Genomic DNA, 19146 nt, shown 5'->3' on the forward strand with positions numbered 1-19146 from the left:
TCTTCCTAGACTAATGCCAGGGATAAACTGCCTAATCCATCATACATTTAATTGGCTCAACCAGGATCTTTTCTGCTGATATCAACTTTAAGAGCATGTGTACATAACTTTGATGCCTCTCTAAATACCAGGTGATACATATCAGGCTGAAAGCCACACAGACATGCTCTTGAAATACCTGTGCTTTATTTGGTAAAATTGTGGTTTTCTTGTGATCAACAATCTTTCTTTGAAGATTTGATCTTTGACCCAACACTGGCTTTATTAGTACAGACTAGTGATTATTGGTGCAATTTTATAGGCTGACATCCATACAAAAAAGTGATCCAGCTCTTGTACCTTTGTTACCTGGCTCTAAGGCCAGTCTAATGATGGACAGACACTATGCAGATTAAGTCTGATTTTAACTGTATATTGATCGCCACTGAATAATTTTGAATCAGTCATTTGACGTTCAGCTTGAGGCGGGATGTGACACCAAATTAAAGGAGGTTTCAGATTTTTTAACATCTTGCTTAGACTGTATATATTTTTGGCACGTCAGAAATTTTGGTCAGCTGTTATACATTTTGAGTAGTTCTGCTGGTCCACATGGCTGCTCTCAAAAAAGATATTATGAACTGTATTGACTTTATTTTTATATTATTGGAGTACTATTTTTCTGTCTTGACTGTAGTATGGCTGCTATGATATAAATAAAACTAAACATTGCTGCAAAACAGACAGACTGTCCATATTTTCCTGGCCATCTGCTGTATTCTTCAGTGTTGGTCCACCACTTTTGTCCAGCCCGAAATACCTCAACAACTATTGGATAAATTACATTTTGTAAAGAAATTCATGGTCTCCAGAGGATGAATCCTATTGACTTTGGGTGATCCCTTACTTTTCCTATAGTGCTACATGCATAAGACTCACATTTGTGGTTTTGTGTGAAGCCAAGTATTAGGTGGTTTGTTGTGAAATTTGATACAGACATTCATGTCCTCTCCAGGATATATTGTAATAATGTTTGTGATCCCCTGACTTTTCATTTAGTGCTATTATGAGGTCGATTTCTATCTGTCCAGTACATTGGTTCATGACCAAGCACTTTCAAAACTTATGACTTACCATCAGCCTTAGTTTTACTTTGTATTTGGCACTAATTAGAATGTGTTAAACAAAAATAATGAGCATGGTAAACATACGCTCTAAACAAGCAGGTAGCTCCAGATCTGAAAAGTGAAGCCAATGTGGTGCTTTAAACCTGCATTTTTTCTAATGGCCATTATGGGGCGACTCCAAAATGATCATACTTCTCCCTTGATTTATTACCTCAGTTAACTCTTTCCTAATGAGTTTATGGTCTTAATCACTAGTTTCAAGTATTCTTCAATACAGCATGATGTTCATTTGCAAATTCTGGTCCCATTTAGACTAAAATAGATGATAAAGCAGGGTATGCTTTAGGGTGTGGCTAACTTGTGATTGACAAGTCACTACCACGACAACAGAGTTGATTACATAACATAACCATGGTGTAACCCCAGATCCACAGAGTATAGGCGTAGCTGCTGCTATTTCACAGTGTTGTAGGACACTAAGGTCTTTTCAGTAATTTCACGGATAAAACAGCCTTTCTTAAATTTCAAACTGAGGAGGTGAATGACTGCCACAGATACATGGTTTAATGCCTCACCCTGGACCCCGAACTGACCAAAGTAAACACAGACAATGGAGGTTGAACAGACCTCCTGAGAGACTATTTCTGACCAATACTTAAATTATGAACTGAACTAAAAGCATAAATGACCTCTGGGGTCATCTGAACCAGGAGAAGGGACGGTAAGAACAACACAGGGACAGAAAACCCCCTTCTCTTATCTAAACAGACCAAGCCATGAACTCTTACTCATATTCCTGGAATCTCCCTGCAAATCGCAGCCAAATCTGAATTTCATGTAAATTGCATGTCTAATCATTATGTAATTTACATACGTGGCTGAAAATATTGGTACCCTTCCACTTCTTTTTTTTTTTTTTAAAAACTACATTTTCTCTGTATTAAGTTGAAACTGACAGAAGTATATGGTATCCATCATTCTTTATTTCACATTGAATATAACTGAAACTTTGCTTTTGATTTACAACTTAACATATTTAATACAATAAAACAAAGGAAAATGGCATGGCCAAAAATATTCGTACCCTTAAATTAATTTTTTGTAGCACAGCCTTTGGAGGCAATAACTGCAGTTTCTTTCTTTCTTGCTTTCTGTAACTTTGAATAAGGTTTTTACACTTCTTCACTGGTAGTTCAGCCCACTCTTCTTGAGCAAACTGCTCCGGTTCTCTCAGGTTTGATGGATGCTGTCTCCAAACTGCAAGTTTCAGCGCTTTCCACAGATGTTCAATGGGATTCAAATCAAGACTCATAGTGGGCCACTTCAGAACAGTCCAACATTTTCTTCTCATCCACTCATGGAAGCTTTTTGATGTATGTTTGGGGTCATTATCCTGCTGGAAGACCCATGACCTGAGACTAAGACACAGCTTTCTTCGGATTTCATTGTGCCCTGCACAGATACAAGGCAGCCAGTGCCTGAGGCAGGGTTAAAGGGTTAGTATTTCCTTCTGGCACTCACAAATTCTAATCAAAAAGGGATTGTGGTGCCCAGATGAGGTTATGTTTCATATTAATAAAAGTGTTAAATGCTACAACAGTGTGTTTTCAGTTCATGAAAGTTAATTGTAACATTTTGGTCACCTAAAAAAGTCTTGTTCAGTGTTTGGTTGTACTAAAAGGCCCTGTAAGGAGTCGGTTTCAGTTTTTTTCTGGTAAGTACATTTTGTTTTAATGGTTTTAGGTCTGGTTTTCACTAATGAAATTAGCATTAGCATAAGCATTATTACAGTTAACCATGGATAGTAAATGCACTGTACTAACCAGTGCTAACCAAGCTAGAAACTAGTGCTAGGGTTAGTTTCACCCTCTCGTCCAAATATGGTCACTTGTAGCTCCAAAAATCAAAGATGGCAACGGTCAACTCCAAGATGGCAACAGTCAAATTGCCCAACTCAAGGCTTCAAAACGGGAGTCCACAAATATTGGGTGATGTCATGGTGACTACATCCATATTTTTTTCAGTCTATGGTTCCAAACACCAGCATGTATGTGTTGTCATTCTGAGCATGTTGGCATGCTGACATTGACATTTGGCTCAAAGCACAGCTGCACCACATTAGAGCCTCACAGAGCTGCTAGCATGGCTGCAGACTAGGTCTTGTTTCATCTTGCTTTCAATTCGGAGTAGAAATGCATAAAGTAATGCTGCCTTCCTCTTCTTTGTCAACATTTTTGGGAATGCAGCCATCTTGTCTGGATGAAACTTTATTTTATAAGCAACTTATGGAGACTAACATTTCTCTAATTTTTACTGAAATAACTTCAGTTATTCTGTAGCCCCAAAGGATAAGGAGCACTTAGCATACAAACCATATTTTTCTGTAGTCTCGCACTGCACACTGTGTAGTACAGCAGAAATCACCTGAGACCAATGTTGCAAAGAAAAAAAAATCTGCTGTGCCCCAGATGTATGAATGAATGAATCAAACAAGCCAAGAAACATCAACTGATTAAAGGGTTTCAATGTGAAGTTTTTATTGAATTCTCTTGTCATCTCACAGAGATATCTTATATTAATACAATGGTATTACATTACTAAAGTAATAAATAGCAGATTCAGTTAAAGAAAGCTTGTTAATCATAAATGAAACAGGATACATTTCATAAAGACAAATTTGAGACATCATAATCAAATATTTCAACAGAAAGTACAACCATTAAATAGGAACATGTAAAGGGATTTAAGGTTTTAGGTCATGGAACAGCACAAAACAAACCCTTCTATATGAGAAAGCACTGAGGTTTGGATTGACATATTTCAAACAGTGAAACACTGAATACATATAAGAATCAAATAATGATGATATATAATAAATGAATAGCACTTAATTTAATTTAAAATAAAAAATAAAGCACACAAATAAGCATGAGTGAAACAGAGTTCTACACTCTTAAACACTTGTGTCTCCTCTTTAGGACAAATGTGTGTTGTCCTAAAAAAGTCACAGATGTGTTGAAACTACAAAATAACAAAAAGGCATCAAACGATTTAAAATAAAAGATGTGCATAGCAAACAAATCTGAAGTTTATAATATTACATTAGCATGTCTTTACATTTTGTCACTGAACATCACTAACTTTTGTGAACTTTTTCTCTTATACCTTTGTAGCATTGTATCAAGGTGACACTTAACTGAAAACCAACCAAATTATGTTGCATCAGTGAAATATGTCTATTTCTGACTACATATCTCCAAAATATGAATTTCTGTCACTTTTGAAGGGATAATTCAATTGTTATATGGCCTAAAATTGCTGGAAGGATATTGTCCAAAGACAAATTTTGCTTCTTTGATGATCTCATACATTTTTTTAGCATTCTGTATGGTGCATACTAGTGTTTTCCTTTTATATATAAAAGGCGTGTTAAATATACAAAACAATTCTTACAGAGGAAGGCTTTTCTACTCACTTATCTTCAATTTTGGTGGTAACATAAGTTTGTATGGTAGGTGATTTTAGTTTGTCCTTTAGTCCTTTAATTTGTACACCATCGTTTTGCCAGTCTCTTCATTACAAAGAAGTAATTTTTTTCACACATAATCACATAAAACATACTTTCACAAATAAAATAAACAAGATATCTAAACGACATTTTACATTCTATGTTTGATAAGCTTGCCCTTATGCAAAAGTAATTACAATCTGTATGTTTTAAAGACTGGTTGACAACAGAAGTGAACAATATAAACTTGATAAGGCAAAGCAGCTTTTGAAGAATTCTTCTCAACTGGGTTTGCATTTGTTTCCATATAAAGCAGCATACCCAAGTGTTTCTTGATAAGTGCTTAAGAAGCATAGCAAAATTAGCCAGTGTTTCCCTGCATAAAATCAACACAGAAAACATTAGGTTTTGGTTTCAGTGGATGATGGATGATTACAGACTGGTATTAAACTGTTTATCTTGAAGATTGTCTGTTTTGATGGTTTTGGCGAGACCTCTTGTGACTGGTGGTCACATCAAGTTAAACATGTAACAGCAGGGTAGTTAGGCCAGCCAGCATATTGACCAGGATGTAGATACCTATGCAGTGCATAGGTATCTACATCCACCATCCACCACATCCGCCATCCACCTATTATGGATAACTGCATAGTATGCAGTTATCCATAATAGCCATTCCAGGCGGCTACCTTCTGTGATTACCCTCAACTGGACTCAGAGACAAGAATTTGAAATAATTAATGTAAAAATCCAGTTTATTTGGAAAACTGTAGGAGGCTTTGTTTCCCCAAAACTGTATAACGGAAATCTGCCAGTTTAAAATATTCCGTAATTTTTCTTTAAATACAAATGAGGAAAACTCAGTAAATAGAGATTGACTGAACACGTTTTTCCCAAGTTGCCTAACCTGTAGCCATATAGCTTCTGATATAGCATGTTAGGGAACGGAAAGTCGGTGAAACTTGTACCTTTTGGTCTGTAACATTCAAAGAGGTCACAGCAAGCCAAGAAATAAGTTGAGGCAAAATAGTTGGAAACAGACACTGGAATGGGGAAACTTTGACATGGGAATGTGCTCAGGTTCATTTCACAAAGAAAGATAAGATATTCATCTTTCCATGTTTATCAAATACATGCATCCTGAAGGATTGCAATGGTCCTGAAAATAGGCAGATGAAAATGTTTTGTAACTGTGCTGTGAGTAACAGTCCAACCACAGATTTGTGGACATTTGACAACCTGTCAGAACAGTCCTATCACCCGTTTTTGGGTTACAAACCAGTGATTGAGAAACATTGTTCTAGTTAGCTGCTTATTCCGCAAATTTGCCATATATAATAGACCCATAAACTAAGTTCATTCTAATGTCCAGAGCTAAAAATAAAGGCATCATAAGCTACAAACTGAAAATAGAAAATAAAAAAAATCATCATGAAACAGCACATCTTCATTGGAACTGGACACATGCTTCCTTTAGAGTTTAGACCTGTGAAGAAAAGAAGTTAATATTAGGCATAAAAAACGTTTATAAGAGTATCCAGATCTCTCATACCTCTGTCTGGGTTGCATTACACATCTAAATGTGCTTAAAAGAACATATTACGGTAGATAGTCATGCTGATTTCAGGAAAATATCTTCTCAAATTTCTGAGAATTTTTGGGCTCTTTACAAGCTTGGCGTGTACACATTTTAAATGAATCAGACTAATTGCCGTTTTAATTTGTTATGTTGCTGTAATGCCACCTACATGTTAAATGCCATCGAATTTTACTGATTTTAGAGATGCTGATAGTTGTTATATATACATGTTGATATACACATGTCATATATAACAATTTGATATATATACGTCTGCTAAATTTTCTATATCACCATTTTTTCAAGAGTTAAACCAACCAAAGTCAAATAGTTCATACCAAACCAGGTCCAACCAAATCAATAGCTTTGTCCAGGGTCATCCAAATATATTATTTACCAAATATATGGTGAGTGGTGGTGAAAAATAGTCCAGTCAGCCTACTCACGTGGAGAGGATTATTATTTAAATGTGGAATATGTACAGCATTAGTGTTTCTCATCTAGGTTCTGACCTCGTTGCTCAGCAGGGAGTGGGGAGTGACAATACTACAGGTGGATGCTGGGGTGGAGGTGGGGCTTTTGAAAAGCTAAAAGAACAGCAGCAGCAGCAGCGGCAGCGCAACAAGTAAGCATGTGAGGAGTGTGGCAGCAGGTATGCAGCAAAGTGTGAGCAGAGCACTGACGGCTTAAATATGCTGCCATGATTATAAGGGTGCATTGGATATACTGTATGTTATGGTGAAGGGACTATGGCATGTGAGTAGGGTGGCAGCTTGAGTTGGGCTGACTGAACTAGCTTGCAGGCATTGCTTCATTTCAGTCAGCCAACTCAGGTGGAGTAGATTGTTATTTAAATGTAGAATATGTACAGGATTATTATTTGGCGTCTAGGCTCTGACCTTGTCTAGACACCACCCGTCGTGTGGTCATTTCCCATGAGCTCCTTGGCCACGAGGGGAACATGCTATCTAGTGGAAACAGCTATGCGTAGACCTGGCACCAGCCGCCATGTGGTCATCCCCTTGCTTAGCACCTCAGACCATGAGGGAAATATGCAATCTAATGAAATAAGATGGAAGAATCTAAACCCAGCAATCCACCTGATATGCAGCAAATGGCTGAGACACTGAGCTATGCTTTAAATAATAAAATCCCAAATTCAAGGCTCAGACATGTAGACATGCTTCAGTCATAATTGAGGCAAGATATATGATCGACAATACATGCATGTTTTGTTGATCATCTGCAGTTTTACTGCAGATTACCCCCCAGAATTACGCTGCAAAACCAATACTCTACATAACTGAAAAGAATAAAACTGAAAGCGACATAAAGCACGTGCCAGATGAAGCAGGAGATAAGCCCAGTAGCAGCAGAACTTAAATCGCAACCGATAGCATGTAGCCAGGAGATGCATAAGAGCAGAAACTAAATGTCAGTAAGATATGGCCACAAACAGATCAACAGGACTGTGACTGAGGGACAGCAGCTATGGGATAGCTTCTAAGGCTCATGCTTACTTAAGGGGCAAAATGCTAATGATGATGATGATGATGACGACGATGATGATGATGAAGATGATCATTATTACTATTATTAATAATTAATAATGAATATGTATGCATTTAATGTATTTATTTGTTAACCATTATGATACAGTTTAAATGAGATGCAGGAGCCAACTCATTCACTAAGAAAATTTTCAATGAACATTCCACATTTGGACTTAACAAAGGACGGGGAGGCATTGCACTTCATGAATACTTTGCCTTTCAGCTGTAGATTACTGACGACAAACAGCTTTGAGCCTACAAAGTCATTTGAGGCTTGAATGAGGTTCAGTAGTATTTTTTCCAAATTGGAAAAGACAGCACTTAATTCATTTTTTAAATATTATCTGATTAATTCATTAAATTTGTTTGTATTTATTTAATTTATTTTAGATACTGAATATACATCGTAAAATATACATAGCATCAATGGCTGTAGCCTATACTTGGCACATGCCACTTGACACGAGCCTCATGCACCAGAAAACTGGAAGTCCTGATATAAAACCATTATGGGGATAAATTTCTCATCCATAAATTGGGGCTTTCAATTTGAAATCGATGTGAAGTTATCAACTAGATTGTATCACTAAAGAAGAGTCCTCACTCTGCTGGAGTTGTTGAAACTACAAGAGCATGCAGTCTAATGGCGACAGCAAACAAATAACAAAATGGACAGAGGAAACATCTTCCCTCATAAATGATCTTTGGCTGAACACAGGCTGTGGCTCACACAGCCCACTTTACCCAGACAACAGACTAGTTTCACTTGGCATCTCACTCATGGAATCAACGTTAATTAGCAACAGTTGATGTAATCTGCCAGGTGACTTTTCCGCATTTTACAGACGAAAGCGTGGTCAGTGCCAGCTAAAGAAGCTGCTGCTTGAATGTTGACATTGATCTTGGCTGATAATAAAGAGGGAAGAAAATTAAAGGTCTGATAACAGACAGCAACGCAACCTACAATATCCGGGTGTTAAATCCAAGTACCAGAACACACAAATACTTAATATAAACACACTCAAGTTTTCCACTAACAGCGAAACTCTCGCACTGAAGAGCCCTGCTGGTCCCCACAGCAGCAAATGGCAGCGAGCACTGACTGAACAGAGCTTTAACATCCAGGCTATGTTTAGATGTACATGCATGTAAGCACAAGCAGTAAACTTGGCTTGGTGACTGCAGTGATCCTTGCCATCTGGCGAGGAGTGAACACTTTAAAGGTGATCCCGAACCACTGCAGCACGAAGCTCCACCCTCCGCCGCTGAAATATATATAGTTTACCGCTGATCAGAGTCTCAGTCTCACAATGCAAACATGGTTCCTTCCTCAAACCCCCAAAGCGACACAATCAGGCTGATATGCAGCCAGTTTGCTTTTGAAATGCTATATGAACAGCAGCAGCGGCAGTGCCATAGCAGCAAGCAAGCATATGAGCAGGATGGCAGCAGGCATGCAGCAAAGTGTGAGCAGAGCAGTGACAGCTTAAAGGACCAGTATGTAGGATTTAATGGCATCTAGGGGTGAGGTTGCAGATTGCAACCAACTGAATTCCCCTCCCCTTCCAAGCGTGTAGCGGTGGCCACAAAACCCGTGAAAAATGAGAAAGGCCTTCTCTAGAGCCAGCGTTTAGTTTGTCCGTTCTGGGCTACTGTAGAACATGGCAGTGCAACATGACTGGCTCCATGGAAAAGGACCTGCTCCCTATGTACATTTAAAAGGCTCATTCTAAGGTAACAAAAACACAAGGATTCTTATTTTTAGGTGATTACACACTAATTAAAACATACTACACACTACACCTTTAAATACACCGCCATGATCATAAGAGTGCGTTGGATATATGTTACAGTGAGGGGAGTATGGCATGTGAGTGGAATGGTAGCTCAAGTTGGGCTGCCTGAACTAGCTCATCGGCATTGCTTCATTTTTGCAAAAAATTCACATTCATCCATGTAAATGGAAAAGAACGTGACCTATTTGGCGACCAGGGAACTTAAATAATAATAAATAAAATAATAAATAATAATAAGTAATATTTTTCTTAAACACTTCACAGTTCAGAAGTAATTAACAAAAATGTAAAGTGCTTCATAAGTGGCCACATGGTTGCACTATCCACATCAAAATCTAATAGCTTTTTCCTTGGACTATTGTAAATCTTTCTACCAAATGTCACTGAACTCTGTTTTTTGTGGTAATTTTTGAGATATCCTGTTAACAGACGAACAAACAGGACTGAAAACATCACCTTCTTGGTGGAGGTAACTGTCTACATTTTGTTTCTTCTTCTTGGCCATATGCTGCAGTGTTATTTCAATTTTTATGTGTATTCTGAAGCCTTTGTTCAAGCTCAGTGAAGCTGATAAACAGTATCAGTCACACAAGGGATTAGTTACACACAGTGCTCCCATCCCACTGCTCCTCTGCTTAATTCCAACTCTACTCATTTTCATGCTGCAGACTATTGGAAACTTACTGGACATCTTTGGTATGCGGATGGGGCCACTGCTGGTGCCATCACCCCCCTCGGTCAGAGCTTTGATCTCAATGAGGTAGTCCTCTCCAGAGGGGATTTGCAGCTCCACATTGGTCTTATTGGTTTCCAGTACAGTAGTCCTGCCATGCCAGTTCTGACGATACACAACCTGGTATGGAGTGTGGATCCTGAGTTTACATATTTTACTTCAGCCGCAACAGTCAGAAATTAAACCTTTGTGACCTCTCAGCAGACAGATGAATGACTTCATTCAAGATATTGGATTAGTGTGTGAAAAACAAATCAGGAACGCAAAAGTGGAAGAAGTGTATGAAGCCACGTTCTAGTTATGCATTTACAGTCTCTCTCTAAAGGAAGTAATGAACTCAAAATGTAAGTGCCTTATGAGGTGGTGGTTTGTTCCCAGTGACTCAATATGGAGGAACATCACTTCAAAACAGGACCTCAGAGATTATTTTTACATGTGGCATGGAGAGAATTGAGAGAATTCAGTTTTAAAAATGTGAACAATCTGTAAGAAATTTTCACTTTTCATTCACTTTATTGCCTTTGTCAAATTATGAAACCATTCCTGTCCACATGCACTGCGCGCTCCCTTACAACAGAGTTCCACAAAAGGCTTATCATTAAAATGAGCAGGGCGCATATCCCTAAAGAGTACAATATATATATATATATATATATATATATATATATATATATATATATATACATACACATATATATATATATATATATGTATATGTATGTATGTATATTTGTGGAAAGCATTATTAAAAACAGTGGGTTTTCTACACAAGTATGCAAAGTGGATCAAATATGATGCTGAATTCCCTCTGTGGCATGACACCTTTCATTTTATCACCTGGAACAGATCTTTTAATTTTGAAAGGGCAGACAGGGACAATCCATAATGTAGCACTGGAGTGCTGAGGTCTATCTTTCCACTGCAATGAGAAAGACATTTATTGGGATGACAGCTGCTGTGGCTCTATTTGTTTCCCCAGTTCTGGAGTTTCTGCTATTACTCAAACAAACTCACCTTGTATCCTGTCACCTCAGACTCATTTTCCATCGCCTTGACATGTTCCCAATTTAGAGAGATCTTAGAGTTGGTCAAGTTCCACTCAATATTCCCTGGGGGCTGACTTGGTGCTGCAAGATATGTAATTATATAGACACAAAGTTTCACAAATGAATGCACAAAACGAATGTCATCAATAGTACTCTCTAAACTATCTCTGCAGTCATCCTTAATTTAATCATCTGGTGTTGCAGCAGAATGCATTTCATACTATATACTCTTCAACCTTCAAGAGCACAGAAGTCAACAGCGAAAAACGGAGGTCAGGAAAAACAGAAAATACACAGTCTTTGATTACCCTTTCATTTATGTGTGTGAAAACATGGTTAATAAGGATGAAATGAAAAGGTCACCCTGAAGCAGCACAAATCATTTGAAATCAGTTTAAGTGTAATCAATGACAACAAGTGAAATTTCACTTTAAGCCCTGTAGCTCAGTTTGTTTGTAAGCACTGAAAGTGGCTGAAAGCATGTGAACTGTCATCCGAGACCAGTAAGAGGTGAAAGGAGCTGAACTGTTAGTTGCTTTGTTGAAATGCCATTTGACAGGTAAGCACTGAACATATTTAAAGAATAAGACATGAAAGCAATTGGAATGTGAGTTTAATAGTGAACAATAAAAGCGACAAAAAGTTGAAGTGCTAAGGTAGATCAAGTGTCAGTTGGTATGTGAGCAGTGACACCAGTTAAAATGTCAGTGGAAGTAGCTAACTTCTCAGTTGGGAATGGAGCAGAAAAAGGAAGCCAACGTGGAAGTGCCAAAAACTACAGTTCCTCGAATGGCCACTTGAGGCTGGCTCCAAAAGCAAATCAATCCCCATAGACCCCCATGTTAAAATGAAACAAAAAACAAAAACAAAAACAAAAAACAGTTGACTGCAAAGGTGATGAATTTTTACATGACTCACCTGTTTAAATTTTATTAAGGCTTAAAGTTATGCATAATTAAGGGTGTGGCTACTTTGAGTGACAGGTGGGTGCTGTCACAGGCAAGTTGCTACCACGGTGACAATGTGGGTTATGTAATGTAACCATGGCATTACCCCAGATTCAGAGTATAGGCGTTGCCTTAGTTGTTACTATATCAGTGTTTTTTCAGTTCATGAAAGTTAACTGTAACATTGTTGTTGTCTAAAAAAGTCTTGTTCAATGTTTGGTTGAACAAAAAGACCCTCAAAGGAGTCGGCTGTTTTTTCCAGTGAGTACATTTTGTTTTAATGGTTTTGAGCCTTTTTACTAGCAAAAATTGGCATTATCATTTTCACAGTTAACCATAGACTGTAAATGCACCGTGCTAACCAGCTAGCAGCTAGCTTTAGGGTCAGCTCAACCCTCCAAATATGGTCACTTCTGGCTCCAGAAATCCAAGATGGTGATGGTCAAAATGCAAACTTGAGGCTTCAAAACGGGACTCCACAAACTAATGGGTGACGTCACAGTGGCTATGTCCATCATTTTTTACAGTCTGTAGTTGGCTGAAAGCAGTTCAAATATTATTTGTCATTTTTAATAAAAATATAAATAACAATAGAAACATTAGTCATATTTAGCACATAACATCAGTAAAACCTGAATTTTCACATAGCAGCAGAACAAGCCAAGACAGCAAAACAGATGTAAAGGATAGGTTTCTATTTTTTTAAGGGGACCTGTTTTGCTCATTTCCAGCTCTATTCTTATTCTGGGACTCCACTAGAGTAGCTTTGCATGATTTACAGTTCAAAAACTCCTTATTTATCTTATACTGGCCCTTTATGCAGCCCCTCAGTCCAGCGTCTGTCTCTTAACAGGCAGTCTTAGCTCCTGCCTCTTTATGGCCCCCCTCCAGATGAGCCCACTCTGTTCTGATTGGTCAGCTTTCCGGAAGCCTGCTGAGGGTTGTGTTAAGTTACTGCTGATGAAAACCCAACATTTCCTGCTTTACTGCTTCAAATTAAACATTTCTAAATGACTAAATAACAGTAGACATTTATTGTGAAGAATTTACAGGAAATTAAATGTGTTCCTCACCGAAGCAGCAGAGCTTCGTTAGCAGTGCTAAAAAACAGTCAACACAACAACAGAGATATTTGAAGCTATTTGTTCAGTGGATCAGTTAGAAATAATGCAGGGAGGATGGCACAAGCAGAAAAAGCCACAGTGATGAAGATGTTTGATGAAGAGCTGCAGACGGCCAGCACACCTCCAACAGGTAAACTACTTATTTCACTTTGCCCTGCTGTGTCATGGAAAAACACTCACAGCATGCCAGCTGGACTCGAGTCATGGCTCAGTGTGACTACCCCAAAAACAATGGAAAAGTTCTATAATGTTAGCAGAGCGGAGCAGTGAACTTGTGTGCATGGAACAGATGACCATATAAAGAAATCCGTCACAAACCGACATCGGCTCAGGCTGAAAGTAGAAAAAACTGTTGGAAACCAAGCGTTCAGAGCAGTCTAACGCCGGAGACAGGGATAACGTCTACATACGTTTACCTCATTATTTGAAACTTTGGCCACGTTTAATCTGAGCATCCAACATTGTAATATATATATGACAGAAAATAAGGAAAAGCATAATAAGTCCCCTTTAAAGTCTAACTTAAAACAATACTCATAATCTATATGTTACATTGCAGAAGCCATTGGCTGCTCCATTCATTCTATCTCCTCACACTAGCTGAATCCCTTCATAAACCTACAGACCACTACCAGCAGAATGTGGTATCTTTCTGATTGTTAAGTGTAGGTTTATTGTCAGCAGCAAACCTTCAAGTGACCACCCGGACGTACTCATGAGTCCAAATTGCTGCAGCAGAACCCACCATGTAAAAAAAAAAATTACTAGCTACCAATCATCTTTGTAAATTTTTTTTGAGTATTAAAAAACACAACTTTTAAAACTTTAAAACTATTTTTAATATATTCTATGTAAATTGTATCTGAAATGAAGTTTTTTAACCTGTCAGATTTTAAGATTTTTAGTCTAAAACATGAGAATTTCACACTTAGAATTAATATCAGAATCAGCCATAAAACATCCATTATATGTGTGTAATTGTATGTAAACTCCTCTTTATGTTGTTAACCCCCCTAAAGACCCAGAAATACAGTATTACAGAGGAAGTGACCTCAGTGGTGGCTATAGCGCTGGCTTCACAGCCAGTTTAGACAGGAGAAATGACTACAGCAACCAATAAGTGTTACTGGTTGCATACAGTATGTTCACAAGCCAAAAAATGGAATAAAGCACATTTTTGTGTCCTGTGGTTCAACTCACGAGGTTTCTTGGTGGTGATGTTAAAAGCAGGGCTGCACGGTCCAAGTCCAGCGCTGTTTTGGGCTCTGACTGAGATCAGATAGACTGTGCTGCCCTTCAAGCCAGAGAGCAGAGCTGTGGTGTTGATAACCCTCACTCTCTCTGCTTCACTCTGCTGAGATCCTTTCTCCCAGAAGAGAACCTAAACCAAAGACATGAACATTACCACAGACCCCCAGCCACATTGCCTACCTCTGCTTTTTTCCCTTTTTAAGCTGTTTTCAAATCTGTAAATCTGTCCACCTGAGAGCGTCACAATGTGCTTATAAAAAGCGCACCCTATACAGTGCATTTGATTGAAAGTACATGTAAAGAGGTTTACACAGGATATGGCAGCAGAGCATGAAGTACTAGGGCACACACTTATATAATAGGGATAATCAAGTTTACTTAAAGGAATCTCCTTTTGTTTTTTTCCCATTTCATTAAGTTGTAAGATATTTGGGCTAATCTAAGTCTTTCGTGTACCGTAGCAGTGATTCTATAGGGTCTAACTTAAAAGGGGAAAGAAAGAGAGTTCCATGCTATCTGCCTATAGCTACTGTAGTCCTGAGGCAGTCCAACCCACATTTTTAAGCTACCGAGTGATCCTGTATTTCACAATCAGCAATATCAAACGCAATACTGGGAATGAAGAGTGCATGGATAAGGAGCTTGTCAGAATCTGTATTCATAGGGAGATCATGTATGACCCTAACACGAGACAGGAAAACCAGACAGGAAAATGTCAGACAGATGGTTTGAGAGTAGGTACTTATTCAATTGGCTGCACACAGGTTTTCAGGGATCTTACTTGGGAAAGACAGATTAGCGACAAGGCCTGGAGTTGCTGATAACAGATGCATCTAGGGTGTTTTTTTCTTTTTCCACCAGCGGTTTAATTATAGCAATTTTACTTTAGGAAAATACCTGAAATACCTGAGCAGAAGATGTTAAAAGTTTTAAAACCAGCTCTGCTAAGAATCCAAACACACTCTCAAAGAGGGATGAAAGAGGGGGGTCTAAGGAGACTTAAGCTGTCTTGTTGCATCTAAAAGTCTTATGGAGACAGTGGCAGTAAAGTGCACCATACTACTATTAAAGTGTTTTAACAATCTAATGTGCATATAGTATTCTAATACTATATGCACATTAGATCCCAAATTACATAATTAATAGCCAATCATGGATTTGCCTTTCCAGGGGTTTTAAACAGTGTTTGTGTGTGGAAGCACAAAGAACACTGCTAATGTTTTGTATTGAAGCTGGCTATAAATTCCTCATGTTTTGAAGTGGAGAGGAGTGTAGGACAGATGGAGGATGGGTGATTTAGCTTAATGTAGGCTATTAAAAGTATGAAAAATGTGCATGTGCATTCCCTGTGGTTTCAGTGAATGTTCTCATTTTTAAAAGCTTTAGATGTGCATAAATAAAGAGAATCATAATAAAGAAAATATACTAACAAACACAACACCCCCTACCATAGACAGTATTCCCCTATAGTACTGAATATGTCTGGAGTATGCACTTGATAGTCATGCCTACAAACTTGCTTCCACTTCAATGGATTATCCACATCCCAGCTGAACAACAGAGATAGTATGACCAAGTCAAAGTCTGCAGAAGTTTTGCTCAGTAAGTCAGGAAAATCATCCAGAAACTCATGTGATGAAGAAAACAGCAGGTGTTCTGTTGTCTGCATGACCACATCTTATATTATGAAGGAAACTGACCGTTAACTAAAACCCTCCCCAAAACAGGGATTGTCCAATCATAGCTTAGCAATCGTCACTAGGCACAGCAAGCCTCTCAAGCTATAGCTTTCTTCACATGCTGATGCAGTGTACATGAGGCTGCAATAAAAGCGATACTCTTTGTATTTTAAGAGTTTGGTGGTTGGTCTTTTTTATCACCTTTCCAAAACTGAAAATACAAGTGCAAATTGTAAAGAATCCATTAAACAATCTACAAAACAAACAAACAAAAAAATCCATAAAACACACACAAAGAAGACGCTAAAGTCAGCATGCCTGGCTAATACGTTAATTACTGTACCGTAATTTGTTAATTAACTACAATATATTGTAGGGTTAGGTTAGAACAACACTGATTTGGGGTCATGTTTGCATCGTTGTCCTGCTCTGTAAAGTTTTTTCTGTATGAAAATGCCAGCAGTAAAGCAGAAATCTAACCTGTGCTCTTTGTCCAAGTAACTTACTTACTTATGTATTTCTATCAAACATCTGAAAGGTGGTATGTTAGAATTGAATAACAGTCTGAGATAATTTTTTTCCTTATAATATCATACTACTTATACTAGAACTAACTAGTTACCCTCAAGAATAACATCACTCCTTTCTTTCCATGTCTTCTAGCTCAATCATAAACTGGTGAGAATGCTGGATTTTTGTCTGAGACCTGTAAACTTTAGCGGCAGCCTTTTACTGAGTTAGCCATCAAATGCATATTTATTACCCCTTTTTCAGGTTTCTTCTTTTCATACAAGGCAGGTGGCTACATTAAAAAGCCAGACATGCTTTTCAGCTGACATACGAGTTGCCATTAGCTAGCTATCTACAGCTAATACAAATGGCTAAAAATCAGAAGCCTACTTTTGTTGACTTCTTACTCAAATTAAGGGGCCACTGTAGTGGTAAATCCGCCACTGTTATCACCGTTAGGAAGGGCAGTTTCACTACAGTAACATTTAAATCATACGTCCAAGTCAGATACAAGGCCGGATTACCAGCAGACAAAGTGGGCAACTGCCCTGGGACCCCAAACCCCCAGGGGCTCCAAATGCCTCAAGGTCACTGTATTGTCAGTTATTATATGGTAATTCTTAAATTCGGTAGAGATTATATATCTATATCTAATACCTTACCATGGTGGGTCCTGCATTATTACCTACCTGCACTGTCTTGTTGAGGAGCTACAAGAAAGAGCAACTTTATTATTTCAGTATATATTGTTCTCATATGGTGCATACTCAAAAATAAAGTTGTAATTCAAATTACCATATTTAACCAATGTAGATAAAATCTGGGGCCATGTGGGGTTGTTCCAGCATTTGTGGCCTGGGGGGTGTCTGGGCAAATAATGGACCTACCATGTGTTGTCTGCTGAGTGCAATGGACTCAATAGACTTAAACAGGTCAGGTGGGCAGGACAATTTTGCCGATGGTCGCATAATGGATTAATCTTGCTACTATCAGAGACTTCTATATCCCATCTTGTATAGTTCTGATGGTGATGCAGAAAGTCCCAAAAGTTTGTAGTGCTGCTGAGAGGTGGAGTTTGCTGAAGTAATTTTTGTATTCTCAGTTTGTTAACACTCTCAGCTGTATTTAGGTCTCATGTGCTGAGTAGGAGAAGGTGTATCCAAGTACTCCTGCTATTTTCATTCATACAGGTGAAGCAGCACTATAAGCCAAAAGGTTGGGTGATACATAAATTAGAGGGTGTGGTGATGAGTCATTATCCTCTCAGTCAGTCACATTACTTGTCTCATACCTTTCAAACAGCTGTTCTAATCAAAGTGGCATATGACTAAAATACCACTGCATGTGTAGTAATCATCTTCTAATACGTCAAGTAGGCATGTTGAGGAACACTTCACTAAAATCAAAGGCATTGCCACCAGTGTGTAAATAGTATTTGTTGGCCACCTTGTATGAAGAGCCCTCTAGGGCTGATACCATGCTGGGACAGATGCATATGAGAGCTTTCCAGGCTCTCTGCTCCACAGCTGGCTGCTCAGCCTCTGGGGATTGGCACTGAAGGTTTTTATCAGTTTAGACTACAATATTGTTTCTACTTATCAATTTGATTCTTCATTTGCTCTTATATTGATCAGTTTTGAGGGAAATATAGTATATACAGGTTCAACAGTGTTAGTTTAAAACATTTCTACTAAATAGAAACATAGAGTATATTCAGGAAACCATCAAAAGAACAAAAGCTAACAAACATCTGCTTGTTTAATGCACTCACATAACAAAGCATATGTTATTATCTCTCATGATTCATGTCATATATGAAAACACTCTCAGAGAGCATGCATGCTCTGTGAGCATGCTTCACAGAGCTATGTCACTGTTTGCAATGCACATCAGAGGAATCTGTAGTGTTGGAGCTAAATAATTGCCTGGAAACGAATATCAAAAGCCACTGATAAAATACATTTTGGTGAAGCACAGTTTTCTGGCACACTGTATAGACAGGACATTATGAATGGGCTCTGCTCTCCAGTTTCACCATCTCCCTCCCTCTTTGGCTAGACTCTGAGACTCACTGAGGCCTCTCATAAGGATGTGTCTGTCCTCTTTGGGGAGATTCAGGACCAAAACAGAAGGAGGCTATTTTGGGAGTGCCTCCAGAAGACAGGTTCAAAACTTTGTATTCCAGTGTCTCATTTCTGGGACTCAAGAAAAATAGATATACTGTATGAGACCTTTGCAATCAAGTGTTAATCATATAACCCCTTATGTGAATTGTTTGCAAAGCCCTTTGAGACAGGCCTAATGTCATATACAA

General features: G+C 38.3%; 1 protein-coding gene across 1 annotated transcript in view; it reads right to left on the reverse strand.

The window, feature by feature from the left end:
• Positions 1–3639: 3639 nt before the first annotated feature.
• LOC121894696 (contactin-4) overlaps positions 3640–19146 on the reverse strand; it is a 115964-nt gene continuing 100457 nt past the window's right edge. Inside the window, exons 21-24 of the mRNA XM_042407468.1 lie at positions 14593–14773; positions 11290–11402; positions 10227–10395; positions 3640–6100 (exon numbers count right to left, since the gene is read on the reverse strand). Of these exons, the coding sequence (XP_042263402.1) occupies positions 5976–6100; positions 10227–10395; positions 11290–11402; positions 14593–14773 (588 nt within the window). The 3' untranslated portion in view covers positions 3640–5975. The remainder of the gene's footprint in view (positions 6101–10226; positions 10396–11289; positions 11403–14592; positions 14774–19146) is intronic.

This window comes from Thunnus maccoyii, chromosome 3 (genome assembly GCF_910596095.1).
Source record: "Thunnus maccoyii chromosome 3, fThuMac1.1, whole genome shotgun sequence".
Classification (NCBI taxonomy): domain Eukaryota; kingdom Metazoa; phylum Chordata; class Actinopteri; order Scombriformes; family Scombridae; genus Thunnus; species Thunnus maccoyii.